General features: G+C 44.2%; 2 protein-coding genes across 2 annotated transcripts; one reads left to right on the top strand and one right to left on the bottom strand.

Moving 5' to 3' along the window:
- Nucleotides 1-789: 789 nt before the first annotated feature.
- LOC308156080 (uncharacterized protein) lies at nucleotides 790-11,361 on the bottom strand (the record flags this gene model as incomplete). Its single annotated transcript, XM_080529441.1, has 18 exons — nucleotides 790-1,080; nucleotides 1,439-1,554; nucleotides 1,796-1,937; nucleotides 2,029-2,314; nucleotides 2,428-2,558; nucleotides 2,927-3,049; nucleotides 3,140-3,268; nucleotides 3,355-3,477; nucleotides 3,777-3,941; nucleotides 4,114-4,696; nucleotides 6,442-6,566; nucleotides 7,197-7,340; nucleotides 7,464-7,589; nucleotides 8,092-8,213; nucleotides 9,255-9,358; nucleotides 9,688-9,726; nucleotides 9,814-9,875; nucleotides 10,549-11,361. The coding sequence occupies 18 exons, from the start codon at nucleotides 11,359-11,361 to the stop codon at nucleotides 1,024-1,026; spliced, it is 3,390 nt and encodes a 1,129-aa protein (XP_080385567.1). The 3' UTR covers nucleotides 790-1,023.
- A 2,480-nt stretch (nucleotides 11,362-13,841) lies between these two features.
- On the top strand, nucleotides 13,842-17,684 carry rabepk (Rab9 effector protein with kelch motifs; the record flags this gene model as incomplete). Its single annotated transcript, XM_080528516.1, has 7 exons — nucleotides 13,842-13,894; nucleotides 13,996-14,153; nucleotides 14,601-14,756; nucleotides 15,191-15,352; nucleotides 15,732-15,881; nucleotides 17,080-17,229; nucleotides 17,416-17,684. 7 exons carry the CDS (start codon nucleotides 13,842-13,844, stop codon nucleotides 17,655-17,657), a joined length of 1,071 nt encoding a protein of 356 aa, XP_080384642.1. The 3' UTR covers nucleotides 17,658-17,684.
- Between the last annotated feature and the right edge of the window lie 1,023 nt (nucleotides 17,685-18,707).

Here is an 18,707-nt window from a genome sequence, read left to right as displayed (position 1 = left end):
AAATCTGTGTTTTTCTGACAATATTGGGTCCTGTGTGTGCATGAACGAGGAAAAAAATGAAATTAATTGATTTTAGCAAATGGCTGCAATATGACAGAGTGAAAGATTTAAGGGGGTCTGAATACTTTCCGAACCCACTGTATGTGATGCAGTCTGGTCAATCGGTCCGCAAGACAGCATCTGATTTACTTTATGGCATCCAGTCTTTTCTTTTAAAAAATTCAAACGCATTTCAGCTTTGTTGAAGATCATTGACACACTCGCTAATTAACTAACACAGCTTGTTTTGTGTACCTGCGAACAATGTAAAGTAGTGTTATAGTTAACTAGGTAGCAGTGGGGATTACTCACCCAATCCATTGCATTGCAGTATTTTGGCTTGACTAGCGAGTTTGTGTTGTGATTTTCAACAAAGTTGAAATGTATTTCCGTGTTTCAAAATAAAAAAGCAAACCTTTTGATTGGTTGCCGACTTGCGGCCCAAATAACCAGACTGTGTCACCCATATTTGTTTATATCGAAAAAAAAAAACTATTCTAGGCACAGCAGTAAATGTAGAGTAGCAAATACTCAAACGAGTCAATATATGCTGTCATATGGGCACTGTTTAATTGCAAAAAATGTTACTCCGTATCATAAGAGCAGATCTATCAGAAATTGAAAACAGACAGCACAAACTGCAGAATTTATCATTTATCACAAACTGACAAACTGACGCAACCGGACCAGTTGAATTATGGCTCATAACTACAGGTCACGTCCTCAGTGTCCTTTATGGTAGTTACGGGATCTTTAATAAAAATGAACAATATTGAATCTGAACACAAGAGGCAATACCGCACTAGGTACTTACATACAAAACACACACACACACACATTCAATGTTTGATCCTTGCACAGTATCAGTTTTAAAGTAATGGCAACTAAGCGTTCGACCAAACAAACAAAGCTGAAACAAATAAAAGTGTGACCACCTCTGCACAACTATAAACTCAAATGCATGCACACTTGATCAGACTGGAGTCACAGAGACTTCTTCCCCGTGTTACTTCTGTTTGCCTTCTCTTTCTCCAGGTGTTTCTAGAACAGAGAACAGGACAAGTTAGTTTGACATTTTCTTAATTCAAAAACACTATTGAACAGCAACGGTTTGCAAATATAGGCCATGGCAGACTTTGGGATATGACATCATAGCCAAACGAGCAGGGGGTGACGCTACCAGAGACATAAAAAAACTAAAAACAGAGATGCAACAGACTAGAAGAGTCTGAATAGAGTGTGTTGTGATTGAACACAAGTGGTGCATGCACTCTGTCATCTCATGTCGGTGAGCAGTGAAACGAATGAGCTCTAGTTCACTACAAAATCTTTGATGGAAGCTTCTCTGTGTCCTATCTCAGAGTCGACCATAACAGTGAGGTTTGAATTCTATACATACCTTCAGTTTTTCGTAATGAGTTTGACTGCTGCAGTGAACCTTTTTGGCCACCTCCTCACTGGAATGGAACAGGAAGCAGACTCTGCAGTAGTATCCCATCTTCACATACTCGACACCTGCAATCACAACAGAGGATTTCAGGCCCAACCGTGAAGAACCAACAACATGTTACCTTACATTTGAATCTCAGAATTAATATAAAACTTCCAATCATCCATGTGATCATACATCTGAGATGGGCATCAACCATGTCAGTCTGATGTCTAAAAAAGTTTAGGCTAGCATAAAAGTTGGTCTTGAAATCGGTTAGTGTGGAAAAATGTAAAAAACAACAACAACAACAACAGATGTCCTCACCAGTAGGTTTGTTGGGCTCGTAGGGACCAAGAGGAGTGGGACTACTTGATGACTTTGTCTCAGCCTGGGACTGTGAAACTGCTGTCTGCACATCCTCCACACTGGTAGAGTTGGTGGTTTCTACTTCTTCATGTTTGAGCTCCTGCAGAGTACAGTTTTAGAGTATCAGTTACCAATACAAAAGGTCAGATTACTGGTAGACAAGCCAAAATACTGAGGCCTATCAAGCTTACCACATCAGTGTCCATCTTTTTGACATCTGAGCTCTCTGGGGGTTGGTCAGCGGTCTGTTCCTCCTTGACCACCGCCACCACACTCTGCTCTTTGGGCGTCTCAACAGGCTCCTTTTCTTGTGCTTTTTCATCAGCCTCAGACTCTGTGGCCTTCTCTTCCCTGGTCTTCTTGACTGAGGGCTCGTTTTTGGATGGTGTGCCACTACTGTTGGAGTTTCCTTCCACCTCGACTCGCTCTCTCTTGGACGGACGTTTTTCCTCTGCCTCAGGAGGTGGTGGTCTGTGTCTGGTATGGGAAAGACCAGTGTGCTTGTGTCAGTGCAGACAAAACAACAACGACAGGTTACATGCATCAATGCAAATACTCCATGTAAATAGAGAAAGGGTTGTTTCACTCACCTATACTTCAGTTGTTTATACTTTCTGCTAACATACACTGTTAAGCGTTTGCCTTGGAATTTTGGTGGATTGTCCTTGTAGGTTTCTGCCATTCTCTCCGCCTCTTCCCCACGTTCCATTTCAATAAAGCACTAACAAATCACATATGTATGAACAACTAAGAATCATTTAGATTAAGACAGGTATTTACTGCATCAGAAATGTATGATATTAATATATTTTTAGGACTATATAAAAAAATAAAAAATAAGAGATTAATTATAATAATTTAATAATTTTGCCATTTAGCAGACGCTTTTATCCAAAGCGACTTACAATTACGAATTACAGGGACATTCCCCCTGGAGTAACTGAGGGCTAAGTGCCTTACCCAAGGGCACACTAGTAGTGGTGTGGCTTCAGGCGGGATTTGAACTCACAACCTTCCGATCCCAAGTCCAACTCACTATCCACTAGACCACCACTACCCCACTTAGTCGACCACTACTAGATTAATTACCTCATTGCGAGATCTGTTGAGGAAATATCGTCTCACTTTCCCAAATGGCTCTGAGATTTTCAGGAGGGCAGCATCAGAGTAATTACAGTGGGGAATCTGGCCTACATACACCACTCGACTACTCTGAAAGGGAAGCATTAAAACCAGATTGGGTCAACACAATCATCTAGCTCTGTTGAATCATAGTGCCCAATCTTCAGACCTGGAGCTTACCTGGATGGTAGCGTATGTTTGTGAATGGTATATTTTCACAGCTTTCCCACAAACAGTGGCCTGCACATTTCCGCTGTAGAAATTGACCATTGCTTTCGCCTCTTCTTCAGAGGAGAGTTGCAGAAAAGCCTATGATTTGTAAACAAAAGGAAAAATCATACTCAACACTTCAACATGCTGTATAAAACAAGCTATAATCAATTCAGGAAACCTACCTCAGGCCGTACATAAAGCACCAGGTTTTGGACAACTTTCCCAAAGGGCTTGGCAAGTGACAAGATTTCATTGACAAAACCATAGCCTCGTTTAAATCCAACAACATTGACAACCCGTAATCCCTACAAAGGAAAATCACAAGATTGTTACCTTCAGCAGTACCTCAAAGTAAATATCTGGCACACCATACAACATGTTGTGCATCTCACAAACTGTGCAACTTCAAAATGTATGTGACAGACATTGAATTAAAACATTATAAAGGCCACCAACCCCACTTTTCTTTGAGCATCCTACAGAGAGAGAGAGTCAGAAAGAGGGGGGGGGGGGAATTACATTACTTTACTAAACCAACACAGAGGTTGCACTGTCATGAGGGTGGCATTCTCCCAGTGGTTTACTATTCCAAAGCCAATGTCACCATAATTTCATTGATGCCTGAGATTAAGTTTAAACGTTTACCTGAAACGGAGTCGGAATGTTTGGATTGAGATTCCTGTCTATCAAAGTCTTCGTCTTCAGCCAGCTCATCTAAAGTCACAAAGTCATCCATGTTCTCAGGAAAGTCCTGCTCCATACTTCCCTCCTGATGGACAGGGCAAAAAACATTTAGGCTACTTTTTCCACACAGTAGATGTGGCATTAAGCACTACATTGCGACCCGAAGAGGAGATCAGAACAGCCCAAACTAGTAGGCAAAACACATTTCAAAGAGGAAAAATACTCAGGAAATAACAGCTTCGGTTTCACTACTGTACCTGGCCCTCAGCAAGGTCCTCCTCAGTCAGTTCAGAGCTCTCTGCTGGTGCTGCGTCGTCTTTGGCCTCAGTCTCCTCTGGGGTGGCTTCAGATTCTGCTGGGGCAGTCTCAGCCTCCGTCTCCGCCCGCTCCTCTGACACAGCCCCCTTCTCTGCTCCTTCTCCATCAGGATGCTCTGTGACACCAGCATCGTTGCTTGGAGCCTTCTCCTCTGAAACATCACCCGAGTCCAGAGCTGCTGCCTCCTCCACCTTGGGTTCAAGAGGAGCATCTGTAAACACTTCTTCGGCAGCTGCTGCAGCTTTGACCTCAGCTTTGACCTCAGCTTTGACCACATCACATGACCCCTCGTCTATCCCGCAGTCCTCAGCGTTGTCGTCTCCATCCATAACACCAGCGACCTCTTCGCCAGACTCTTCAACCACCGCCACATCAACTTCCGCAGCCTTTGATTCTTCCTTCTTGTCCTCTTTGCTCTTCGTGCTGGCGGAGGCAGACTTGATGCTCTTGGAGGCTTTGGTCCCTGTGGTGCTGCTCTGCTTCCGCACCCTGCCGTCTAGCCGCCCCTGGCTGCGATTCACACTGCAATGGTAAATGGTAAATGGACTGCACTTGTATAGCACCTTTTTTGCGCCATGCAAGGCGCTGGCCCGCTCACTGGGAGCAATTTTGGGGTTCAGTGTCTTACCCAAGGACACTTCGACATGTGGCCAGCTGGGGCTCAAACCTCTGATCTGCCAACCGTGTGAACCGCTGATCTGCCAACCGTGTGAATCCCCTCCCCTGTCTGGAAGAGCTGTACAACACACGCTGCCTCAGGAAGGCCTCCAAGATCTCCAGAGACCCATCCCACCCTGGGTACGAACACTTTGCTCGGCTGCCCTCGAACAGGCGGTTCAGGACCATGTTCGCAAGGACAAACAGACTGAAGCTCAGCTTCTACCCCAGGGCCATTCAGGCCCTGAACACAGCAAAGACCTAGGTTCTAGGCCCTGGACAATCTAGACAAATTGATGGCAGCTACTAGATTGAAATCAAGTGTAATACTGAAACACAACTGTGTACATTTCAAACCTGCAAACTGTGACACTTTAAATGAATGTGCAATAACACTATGTGCAGGGGTGCACATAACTTTTTGGGGCCAGTGCTCAGAGGAGCACCTAGGGATGCTGCTTGGTGCTCCCCGAGCTCGCGAGTCACGACCCGTCCCACAGGATGGATGAAAAAGGGATACATGGATAACTTATATTAGCAAAACGACATTTATTCATAAATAAAGATGAACGAACAAATGATTGTGTGCAAAACTAAATAAACAAATGCAAAATCAAATGACTGCTCTTTAAGCATGAAAGTCTGTCAGACTCCTTTAAACACAATGAAATCAACTGACATCTCTTTAAGCACTAACTGAATGTCTGTTCTTTAAACACACTGAAATAAACGGACATCTCTTTAAGCACTGCTCTGTTCTGTAAACACTGAAATCAACTTTTCAACAAAAAGTTACAGCCTAAGCATTTATTTATGCTACAAGCTTAATCGTCATCATCACTGCTCTCTTGACTGCTGTAAATTATCACTGTCCTCAATTTCAACCATGGTAGAGGATGTTTTTTTTTGTGATCAAATTTTTATTTATTTTTTTGGTGCGCAAAAGCGCCTTCATGCGGCTGATCTGCCGCGCAGCATGCATTTTGGCGACGCATGCGCACTGGCGCACCAGTTATGTGCACCCCTGACTATGTGCAATATGACAACCCTAGGGTACATAAGGTTCAGAGAATAGGAAATGTTAGAATAGGTATAGCATAGAGTACAGCACAGTGTTTTATCTGTACAGTATAGTATAGTGGATAGTGTACATAGCCTTTATTTATGTAAACCAGCTCTTTTCCCTTCTTGTTTTTAGTATTTTTTTTCCTAGCACCAGGGGAGCCCCCCCTCCCAAATTTCGTTGTTTGGTACCTGTACTATATCAATGACAATAAAGACCATTCATTCATCATTAGACGGCGGCTCTACCTCCTGCGGCACAGCCGCCCATAGAACAGCCCCATCATTCCTGATCCTTCCTCCTGATGAAGACCCGGCTGGGGTTGAAATGTCGCCCTAATACACTAAACACATTAACACACCTAAAACACATTTTGGAAACAGCAACCAGTGTGTAGATCTCTCACTTCTCAACTTTCGTCACTTCTATCCAGCACCTGGGCTAAGTATTGTTGGAAGTGGCATACCATCTTCCTCAACATAGCTCTAAGAGTATGGGCATCTCCACTGATCTATATCTGACCTCATTCACTATGGGGATTGCTTACTTTAAGGTCTTGTATTTGGTGCAGATGTTCAAGCGGATACTCCTGCCTCGGATGGTTAATGGATTTACAGTGTAGTACTTCACCAGCATCGCGGCATCTTCTGGGGTCCCCAGTTGAACAAATGCCTTGAAAACATCAGCAGAGGATACGTTTTCAGCGGGTTTGTGCTGATTTCTTATATTCCACCGAATCTATGATTATTGCACCCGCAATACTTTTTTGCTGTCAATCCAGAGTACAAGCAACCAGACAATGAAATGCAGTTTAACAACCAACCAGAAGTACAAATAGTGATGTAAAGCATGATGGTGATATGTAATGGTAGTTAGACAGGAGATGGATAGCAGTAGCTATGTCAGGGTTCGACAGTAACGCCGTTTTACTTGCCCGGAGCAAGTAAAACATTCACCGGGTTTGTTTGCGCGAGCACGGCGACGCTGCTAGATCCCGGATATTTTTACCGGTGTGCAGGAAGAACAACAGTGAACAAACCCGGTGAATGTTTTACTTGCTCCGGGCAAGTAAAATGGTGTTACTGTCGAACCCTGAGCTATGTACAGTTATGGCAGCTATGTACACTATACTGAGTAAACAGACTTGAAATAAGAAGGCAAATAAACACTAAACAGCGGATTCTAGTCAGACGCAAGGCACTCGTGTGTACACGTACTGCCGCCATCTTGAAATTCAATACCGACCCAAAGACTACATTATAAATAGAAAGTGCATTTTTGGAGAATGTCCGATTTTTTTACCTCATCGTTTAAAAACAGGTGTTTGTCTACGGTGCCAAAACGTCGTGCAATAGTGAGAAGTTCCATCTTCCTCTCCGGCGTCTCCCGTGGCATGTTGGAGAAGAAGACCACTTGGCTTCCATTGCCTTTCACCTCTCGGTCTTTCTATATTCAAAAAGGAAATATCACTTGATACGTATAATCTCACCACTGACTTCCATGACTTTAATTATTTAGTTTTTTTCTGTGCTCTCGTGACATACACAAAGAAAGAAGTTTGAACCGTACCTCGATCACCAGAAGTTCTTTGGACAAATAAAAGGTGATTTCTTTCCCATACAACACTGCTGGTTTCTGCTGGTAGTAATGCACCATGTCCAAAGCTTCCTTGTGAGTCTCCATTTCCAAAAAGGCCTGTGGAGTAGGCGTGTGCATGAGTACAAAAGTACATAATCGCCCAGGATGAGTTCTAACATGGCTAGTGTTGTTCCGATACCGATACTAGTATCGGCATGGCCACCAATACGCACAAGTTTATTTTTTTATTTTTTTACTTAAGTTTTACAAAAACTTTACGAGTTTTACAAAGGTTTTGAGCAGTGCCAGACTAAGTGTTAGCAATAATTTTACATCGAGGTTAGTATGCGGCTCAAAAAACATGTTTTTTTGTTTTGTTTTTTCAAACGCCGTGGTATCGGATCGGTACTCGGTATCGGCAAGTACTGCACGGTCAGGTATCGGTATCGGGATCGGGATCAAAAAATGGTATCGGAACAACACTAAACATGGCAACATGATTGTGTATGCAAAACAAAGTCTGTTGCACAGTTGATTGGGACGGGGTTTCAACCCATTTGAAATCCTAACAGTTTTCTTCCTGAGCAGTTGACTCTCTTGTCAAAGACAGGAGCTTTACCTTCTTCTTGAGCACCAGATGTTCACAGAGTGTTCCAAAGGGTTGAGCCAGGGCAAACAGGCTTTTGTTAGAGAGAGGCCTCCTCTCATATCTGGCCAGCACAACTCTGCTTCTTATCTGAGGAGCAAAAATACATTTATTACATCAGAGATATCAGGAAAGTGTTTGATGACTACACTGGATTAAGTAGATATTTTTAACAAGAAATAAATCCAGAAGATCAAGCAGGTACTCACAAATGACAAGTAGGGCTGCAACGATTAGTCGACGACGTCGATTATAAAAACTCGTCGACGTGGAATGTTAGTGTCGACTAATCGTATAATTTAAATAAAATAAAAAACGTTTTATTTTTTATTTTTATTTTTTACGGGAGCCATGCAAGAATCAGCTGGGTAAGTTTTAGCTAACGTTGTTAGCCAACTGGCTAACGTTATATTGTTAGGGTCGTAATGTTTATGTTAGCTTTACTGTTACATGTTGGAAAACAACGTCTCATGGACAGGGCTGTACATGCTATGAGCGTTTGTGCTATTAATTTATTTGCCCTGTGGCACGCGTGTGACAGACAGAGGCGCTTGTATGTAACGTTACGTAGCAGGGGTTTTCCATGTTGAAGCCAGGAGAACGCGAGATGAAATGAAGTGAGGGGTGGTCGCTATTAAAATACCAGGTAGTCATGGTGGATGATCATGAATGATGCTTGATAAGTGAATGCTATTTCAATTATGTTGAGTCCACCAGCGAGCTGTCTGTAAGATAAACAGCGCCAAGCGTAGCCTACTAACGTGAGCTGTCTGTAGTCTAGCCAGCAATGCTAGCTAGCCAATCAACTAGCTCTGTGAGCAGCTGTAGCTTGGCGTAACGTTAGGTTAGATAGCTAGTTAAGCCGGATTTATGCTTCTGCGTCGCCATTTACGCGCAGCGAAAAGCCACACGACTAATCGAAAAAATAATCGACAGATTAGTCGACTACCAAAATAATCGTTAGTTGCAGCCCTAATGACAAGTAGATTTACCTTATTAGGCGGAGCAGAGTGAGCCTGTGATTTGTTTGAAAGATTGGATCCAGCACCACCGCCTAAAGCAAATCATAGTGATTATCAACCTAGATAACAGAAACTGCGTTCAAAAAAGCATTTGTTTTCATATAAACACATTACCCCAGCTCGAGCTCATGCCCCCTGTCTGCTGTCCGGTGGCCATTGGGATAGGTCCCAGCAGCCCGGCAGAACGGTTGGTTGTCTCCTGTAGAAGTGAGCCCGAACTGCAAGGGACAAACATTAAACATTAATAAATAAGACGAGAGACGGGTGTCTCAACATATCTACTTTCAAAACACCAACAATTCTAAAATGATGGTTGTGTTCTTGATGTTTTTGGGAGTCCCAATATAACAGTCATAAAACGTATGTGTGTGTGTGTGTGTGTGTGTGTGTGTGTGTGTGTGTGTGTGTGTGTGTGTGTGTGTGTGTGTGTGTGTGTGTGTGTGTGTGTGCGTGTGTGTGTGTGTGTGTGTGTGTGTGTGTGTGTGTGTGTGTGTGTGTGTGTGTGTGTGTGTGTGTGTGTGTACCATAAAAAGCCAGAGACACAGACCTTCTGTTTGAGGCCATATGAGGATCCCAGTCTGGGTACCTACAGTGTTTGGGAAAACAGTTGGGTGGTTATTGAACATTCAAACATCAGAACAAACACACCATGACAAAAGGTGGGACTACTTACATTTGGAGGAGAAGTCTCCGGTTTTCTGCATGGCGTAAGCCATTGATGTGTTGATTCCACTCCTACAGACGTAAACAAACATTGTATGTATGACTATGTATGGCAGCTAGTGCTGAGGCACAAACATGTACATTTTCAAGCCTGCAAACTGTGACACTTTAAAATAATGTGAAAAAAATACTTTTTGTGCAATATGACAACCCTAGTTGACTATCTGTGCAGTATAGTACAGTGGACTGTGTACATAGCCTTTATTGATGTAAACCAGCTCCTTACCTTCTTGTGATTTTATGCATCTATGCTTTTTCTAAAATGTGTTTTCTTTTTCCTTTCCTAACACCAGGGGAGCCACCCCTCCTAAATTTCGTTGTTTGGTACCTGTACTGTAGCAATGACAAATAAAGTCCATTCCATTCCATTCCAAATGACTTATTTAGTACTTACTACCTACTAACGTAGGACATTCATTGGATTCCAAACCAACTTTAAATCAAATGGTAACTATGGCTCTCAAAGAATTCCAGAAGCTGAATATGTGAGGATATGCAAATACAAAATAAAAGACTGATGCTGAACCATTACTTAATGTAAATTGGCTTTGATAATGATAAACAAAGATTGGTGGATCATAAATTCTCCAAAGCTGTCTTTTGAAAGTGGACGTGCTTGCATGAGAGCAATGAACTGGGTTCAGTGTATGAATGTTACAGGAGGTAAGTCAGAAGAAGTACTCACCATTGTGGAATGCACATCAAAATCACAAAGTGAGCACACGTGGGGAAACATGTGGGGCATGACTCCCAAGAAGTCCTGTACTTTGCCTTGGGACGGAGACCCCATCCGTCTCTGCATAAAGATACTGTCTGACGGCGGTGGAGCTGTCAGGCCAAAACCATCCATGCCGTGGCCACTGTAGGGATCACGGGAAAGCTCGGAATACTGCCGATCTCTGCCACCGCTGCCATTGTCGTGGCCATAATCAAACTCATAGCCTCTAACTGGAGCGTCTTGCATGGAACTATAACCAAAGTCTCCTTGCTGAGCGCGGGCTGAAGTTTGCCCCATGGAACCACCCAGCCTTCCGACACGCATGTCCTCCCAGTCTTCTTCTCTGTTGGCTCTGTAGGAAGTCTCTGGGGACAGCGATGACAGGTCCCTAGGGTTGCCTGCCATGCGTCGGTCAGACTCCACCTTGCGGTTCTTAAGCTGCATGATAAGATGTGGCAAGGTTTCCACACTGATGTTGTCTTCGGGGATCTGCGCCATCGCGTCAAGGTCTGTGGGCGGCAGCCCCAAGCTGGCGAACAGCTTCATAGTGTTGCCAATGTGGCTGCCGCCACGGCGGGACAGCTGGGTGTCACGATCTTGTCCCTCCCCACCACCACCCATACCCGAGCCAAGGCTGTTGAGCTGTCTGGACGAGGTGCCATGGAGGCTGTCAGAACGCTGCTCGTTCATGCTATAATTCAAGGTCTCAGCGGCCGCCAGGAGCCCACGTCCCACAGCAAAGCCCTTCTGAGCACTATCAGAGGGAATCTTCTGGGACATCGCCTCTAAATGGCTGGGCTTTAACGCTATGTTAAAATGGCACAAGAACAGAATAAAGCAGTTGGCCAAAAAGTCTTTGAAGGGAAGATTTTGCAGTCAATTCAAAGAGTGAAACAAGTCAGCGTGGTGAAAGGAATACTCCTCTTCTCAGGTGGAAGATATATTTCTGCAGAGACACAATGAAGCAATAAGTTATTGTATGCCCGCTCCACAAAGTAAACATGGGGAAATGGCGGCGCAACATTATCGTCCACAGGTTCGTGGACTGTCATCTTTACAACAGGTTGTTGTTCATGTTTTCTTATTTGCTACCGATCCTTGAGAGGACGTTTACCTATGTTCCAGTGTTGGGCCACATACTGATTCCCCCCAGATTCCTACTCCCCTTTGTATGAACACGTATTCACTTCTTTTTTTGCGATTTGAAATAGATGTGACCAGCCTGCTGTGTTAAAACAGTGTCAACACAGGATAAAGCTTAACTTGTCTTCATTGAGATGTAGCCAAAATATTTATGTACAAAATCATGGTGGAAATTACTCTTCAATAAATAATCTTTCATTATGTGTTCTGTCTGTATCTGTATCCTATGGTGTGTTTTCTGGTCCAGCCAGCTTGTTGAAGACTGGCTGACTGAAAGAAAAACAATTGCCGGTTCAATTCATCAGAGCAACGCATCCGGGTACTTTCCCCTCCCGTAATGTCCACGCCCCTTTTTGGGTGATAGAAGCGGAGAAGTTTGACTGGCGGTCAATGGGAATTTCTGGTCTTTGCTCCTTTAATCCGATAAAATAAGAAAACCGTAGTGCTTTTTAGATATTAGGAGCCCAAATCCGATGGCCAGTTAGGCAAACTATTATATAGTGTCATTGCCGATCAATGATCGACGTCGTTATATAGAGAAAGTTAATGAAATAGGGGTTGATTAATCAGAGCAGTCATACGTCATCTCCCTGTCATCAGGGATGTTCCAAGGATAGTAAATGAGTAAATGTCATGATTTATAATTAATCAATAACTTTTATCTGATTTTCAATTGTTAATCCGTATCAAATACATTGATTGCAAAATCAACTTCAAACACGATTTGCATTCAGAGAAGTAGGCTACATGTCTATCTTGCATGCAGCTTGAAGATTGACCAGGGTTGCCAGATGGGATTGACCATTTCCAGCCTGACCACAGTCTAAAAACTGCAAAATCCACCAAAACCTATATTGTCCGCAAATTACGATGCCCATCTCCTGCCCATAAACTGTATGTCTGTTGCCAATGATGTTTGTAAAATAAATAAATAAATAAAAACTGAATATTGTAGCTACTAGGGTGTGTGTTTTAACTTAACGCATTTTGCACTGACATTTTGATACCGCCTAAAATGTTATTTATCCAGCCCAAACGCCCAAATGCTTTTTTTCCAGCCCAGTGTGATCAAAAGTAGCCCATTCAGTCTGCAGTCTGCACGTAGGCCTACTACGTTTGCGTCTCAAAAAGACTCGGTTTCCACGACAACAACGCTGTCAACGTGGTGTATTTACGTAAAACAAAAATGGCCTCTTACATTGACTTTGTGTCCATCTGCTGTCTCTTATAAAGACAAACATATTGCATTATTCTTCACAACGAACAAAAGACAACTGCAGGAGCCTTCATCTCTATACAAGTGAGTACAGTTATTAAGTACACTAGGATACGATCTAACACGTATACGTATATACGATCTAATATATGGCTAGCCCCACAACATGTTTTCCTACGTAGCTAGCTAGCTAACGTTAGCTTGTTGTCACTGGTCCTAGTTTACACCTAATGAATGAATGAATGGTCTTTATTGTCATTGTTATAGTACAGGTACCAAACAACGAAATTTGGGAGGGGGGGCTCCCCTGGTGCTAGGAAAAAAAACTAAAAAACAAGAAGGGAAAGGAGCTGGTTTACATAAATAAAGGCTATGTACACTATCCACTATACTATACTGTACAAATAAAACACTGTGCTGTACTCTATGCTATGCTATACCTATTCTAACATTTCCTATTCTCTGAACCTTATGTACCCTAGGGTTGTCATATTGCACATAGTGTTATTGCACATTCATTTAAAGTGTCGCAGTCTGCAGGTTTGAAATGTACACATTTGTGTTTCAGTATTACACTTGATTTCAATCTAGTAGCTGCCATCAATTTGTCTAGATTGTCCAGGGCCTAGAACCTAGGTCTTTGCTGTGTTCAGGGCCTGAATGGCCCTGGGGTAGAAGCTGAGCTTCAGTCTGTTTGTCCTTGCGAACATGGTCCTGAACCGCCTGTTCGAGGGCAGCTGAGCAAAGTGTTCGTACCCAGGGTGGGATGGGTCTCTGGAGATCTTGGAGGCCTTCCTGAGGCAGCGTGTGTTGTACAGCTCTTCCAGCTACTTCACAGACGCACACGGACTGGTTTAAATGAATGCTCTAATTGTCAGAACATTACACCCCCTACAGAATAATGGAACTCCTCCCTGTACTCGACCCAGAGGACAGACCACAGGAAGGGATATGGTGAACAGTTACAGACCATTGATAATACATAGTTCATACAAGGTGTTAATCCTCTACATGTGGTGGCAGAGCGATGTTGATTGAATGTTGTTGCCCAACAGGTATGCCCTGATCCCCAGAGGTGGAGGTCCTGGGGTTAGTGTGGGCCACACCTGCACCTACACCCCCCCAGAGGAGGAGGGAGGCAAGGGGAAGATCCTCATCATAGGAGGAGCCAACCCCAATGGGAGCTTCTCAGAATCCCATGTCATTCATCTTGGTAAAGAATTCAACACACCACATGATGTCATGTTTGCACTATTTTCAGTGTTTTCCTTTTTTTCTTTTCTTTTTATATCTCTGTGGTACATAGAATGCCCAAGGCCAGTGGTATTCCACAGTACTGGTGTGACAGTGCCTCATTATGTCCTCTTGTCTCGTAGTCCACGTCTTAGATTTGTAAACCCTAATTCACACAACAGAGCCAAGCTCAGCTGTACTGGTCTGGCCTGGTTACTCATCCACCATTGTTGCAGAAACTGTGCTGGAAAGGAAAACACCCAAACTACCACAGTATAGCTTGGGGCCGGCCCGGTAGTGTGTAAAGCTCCCTACATCACAAAATCAATCATTGCAAGCATACACTTTAACCATCTCTAGTCAACTCTCATAACACTGGCTCCTTGGTTGAATGTTCCTTTCTTGTTTGTCTCTCTCCTCCTATCAGACGGCCATGAGTGGGACGTCCCAGAGTGGGTGGGACTGGAGGCGCGGTACGAACACTGTAGCTTCGTGGCCGAAAGCTGTCCTCGAAGTCTGTGGGTGTTCGCTGGGGCCCAGCAGACTGGAAATCGCAACTGTATACAGAGCTTACAATTCACAGGTAGAGGGAGAGCAGAGTTTGCTGAGTGATATACTGTATGTCAGTTTGTACTAAGAATCTCTGTGTGCATAAATAAGCACACAAATAAGTAAGTCCATGAAGAGAGATTTGAGATGCAACTGAATAACACTGTAAGCCTAATAGGAGTGTATCATCGTTAACTTGTCTGTGTAATATCCCAGACCTTCCAGTCTCATTATCATATGTTCTGGGGAGGCTGGTGGAGGTAGAAATCGGAGGACGGGGCTCATTGTCATGGATGGAATAGAATGAGGAATGCTATCAAACACTCAAGGGATAGAATGTGTGTTTGATAGCATTCGTCATTCCATTCCCTGCATGACAATGAGCCCGTCTTCAGATTTCTGCCTCCACTAGCCTCCCTTGCAGCTGTTTAATGGTCAGCCTGTGTGTGTGTGTGTGTATATGTCCAGACGAAGGGTCCTGGAGAGGGGTGGAGGTGAAGGGGATGCCCCCCTGTCCCAGGACGTACCACACTACCTCAGCCTGCATAGGGGATGTATTGTTTGTGTTCTCTGGAGGAGACACAGGGGCTACACCTGTCTCTGACCCCAAGCTTCACCTCTTTGACACAGGTCAGTCATCCAATGACTCATTCACTTCATTTTTATTTGAGCCAGCATTAACAACGATTCAACACATCTGACACACAACTCTGACAGAGAGCTCCCGGCATGAATAGACAGCACACACACACACACACACACCATCCAACCCATGTAATGCGTGTGTCTTTTGTATGTCACTCAGTCAGTTTTCCTGTATGTGCTATTTTAATATTGCTATTGCCCCCTCTCTCTTTAAGTCAAGTCAATGTCTTCTTTATTATCCCTAAGAGGGCAATTTGGATGACATTTAAAACAGGGATTCAAACATACAAAGTGTGTTCCAGTGTTACAACTGGAAAATACAGAATAGTGTTTTAAAAAAATAACTTGTTAAATCTCTTTACAGTCTCGTCCGCCTGGTCCCAACCAGTCACCCAGGGGAGGGCCCCTCCTGCCAGGCATGGCCACGTGGTAGTAGCAGTGGGGACCAAGCTCTACATCCATGGAGGCATGGCAGGAGAGAAGTTCCACAGCGACATTTACTCACTGGACACCAGTAAGTGTGACTGGACACCTGAAAAGCTAGGTCTTGGTTTTGTTGTTGGTTTTGTTGTTGTTGGACAACCTCTTTGATATCCAACACTCTGAGATTGCGCTCACACACACATACACACACACACACACACACACACACACACCGGGGGGGACGAATCTGCCTACAGGGGTGAGATCGAGGGGCTGCAGAGCTGGTGCAGTTTAAACAATCTGGAGCTAAATGCTCTAAAAACAGTGGAGATGGTGGTGGACTTCCGAAGGAAAGCAGCCCTGCCCCCTCCCATCACGCTGGGAGGTACCCCGGTGGCCTCCGTGGAGTCATGCCGCTTTCTAGGCATGACCATCTCCCGGGACCTAAAGTGGGAGCAGAACACCGAGGCCCTTACAAAGAAGGCCCAGAAGAGGATGTTCTTCCTCCGGCAGCTGAGGAAACTCAGGCTGCTGAGGTCCATGATGGTCCAGTTCTACACGGCCATCATAGAGTCCATCCTCACCCACTCCATCATCACCTGGTTCCCTGCTGCAACGACCAAGGACAAGGCCAAGTTGCAGAGGGTGCTACGTTCAGCAGAGAGGGTGATCGGCTGTCCCTTGCCCTCCCTCAACTCCCTGCATGACACCAGGGCTCTGAGGAGGGCAAGGAAGATCATGGCAGACCCCTTCCACCCCGGCCACGGCCTCCTCACCCTGCTTCCCTCTGGAAGAAGGTTGCGGCTGCCTAAGGCACTGAAGGCCCGCCACAGGCTCAGCTTCTACCCCTCAGCCGCCAGGCTGTTAAATGACTCTGGCTTCCCCCCCCCCCCCCCGCCCCCAAGTCTGCCCAGGACTGAACTGGACTCACTGTAAAAAAAAAACTCTGCACTGCACTTTACTTTATACCGCACTATCCAATGCACTGTTGTCTGTCCTGTGTTGTTGTTGTGTTGTCCTGTTTTTTGATATGTGAAAAAAGTATAAACGCACTTGCTGTGGTGACGAAGCAAATTCCTATATGTGTAATGCATAGTGGCAATAAACGTTATCTCAATCTCAATCAATCTCAATCTCAATCTCAAACACACCTGTTTTCTGCCAGACAGCCTGCTATGTATATGACACACACACAATTTGTATCTAACATTTGGTATTCTGTGGTGTGTCTGTGTGTCCGTCTGTTTGGCGTATGGTGTATGTAAACTACTTGGGTCTGTTTTCTCTAGGCAGTATGAAGTGGGAGAAGGTCCAGGCTAAGGGAGACATCCCTTCAGGAGTATCTGCTCATGGTGCTGTGGCTCTGGGGAAGAACATCTACATCTTTGGAGGGATGACCTCAGACGGGGCCAGCAATGCCATGTACAGGTTTCACTGTGGTAAGGCCACATCCAAGTCCAAGCGCCCTGAATGATGTGACAGAACACCGATTAACTTTTGACAATTCCATCACTGGTTTAAAACCATTAAGTTAACTGATCAGCTCTCTCTCTCTCTCTCTCTCTCTCTCTCTCTCTCTCTCTCTCTCTCTCTCTCTCTCTCTCTCTCTCTCTCTCTCTTTGCAGATAAGAGGCGTTGGACGTTGCTGAGGTTTGAAGGGGACCTCCCCCCCAACAGACTGGACCACTCAATGTGTGTGTTGCCCTGGAGGGTGAGGAGGGCTGAGGGAGGTGGAGAAGAGGCCCAGGCCCAGGGCGACCAAGTCCAGAGCCCAGCAATAGAGACTGTTCATCTTGCCTTCGTGTTCGGAGGCATGGACACCCAGGGAGTCATACATAGTGACTGTGTTGTAACTGTCCTGACGTGACCTGATAGAGCTGGATTGACACGTACAATGTGCCTGAATGTAAATATATTTAGATATTTTGTTGTCGTCAAATAAACACCAATATTTGGTAAAATAGCATCCAGCTTTTGCAGTCATTAATATGTTAAATAGTGGATGGTGGTTTGCTTTGAAATCAGTTAGTTAGGTCTGTAAATATTTGGACAGTGACACAATTTCCATAATTCTGGCTCTGTACGCCACCACAATGGATTTTAAATGAAACAATCAAGATGCAATTGAAGTGAAAGCAGACTTTCAGTTTTAATTTAAGGGGTTGAACAAAAATAGTGTACATATGGCGAAGTGCAAATATGACCCAAATATGACTATGTAAAATATGGATTTACATACATTGACGATAAAGATTGACTGAAACCCCAGCGTGTGGCTCTGAGCAACACCAGAACAGTTCAGTTCCAGATCTTCTTGGGCGTGTCTGTAGTTCATATGGTCTGGTCTGGATCATTCAATTAGTAGAGAGATTACTTCAGTGCATGTCCATGGGTGCTATTAATGTGATATTTTTTTTCAACTGTAAGGTTGTTATTAGGTACAGTATAGTAGGTAGTTATAGCAGTTATTCTATTATGAATAAATGTTGCATACTGTCCTATTAGCAGACTATCATCACATCTAGAAAAATACACAACAGCATTAAGTGAGGTGGGGTAGTGGTGGCCTAGTGCATAGTGAGTTGGGCTGGTGATCAGAAGGTTATGAGTTCAAAATCCCACCTGGGAACACCACCACTAGTGTGCCCTTGAGTAAGGCCCACTTATCCCTAAATTACTCCAGGAAGACTCTCGGTAACCTCTAATTATAAATAGCTTTGGATAAAAGCGTCTGCTAAACGGTAACAAAAGTAAATGTAAAACTGATTAATTAACCTGGTGAAATAAAAGTGAATTAACAAATAAAACACTTTGCTCCATTCTGCCAGTTTGAACAGGGAAGGGGTAAGGTTATTTTGTCCAGGGGTGTAGTGATATTGGTGAGACTTCACGACAGCAGGTATAGTTCAGCTGGTAC

The sequence above is a fragment of the Nansenia antarctica genome (assembly GCF_963989245.1).
Source record: "Nansenia antarctica genome assembly, chromosome: 4".
In the NCBI taxonomy this organism is placed as follows: Eukaryota; Metazoa; Chordata; class Actinopteri; order Argentiniformes; family Microstomatidae; genus Nansenia; species Nansenia antarctica.
This window is presented reverse-complemented; position numbering and strand designations above follow the sequence as displayed.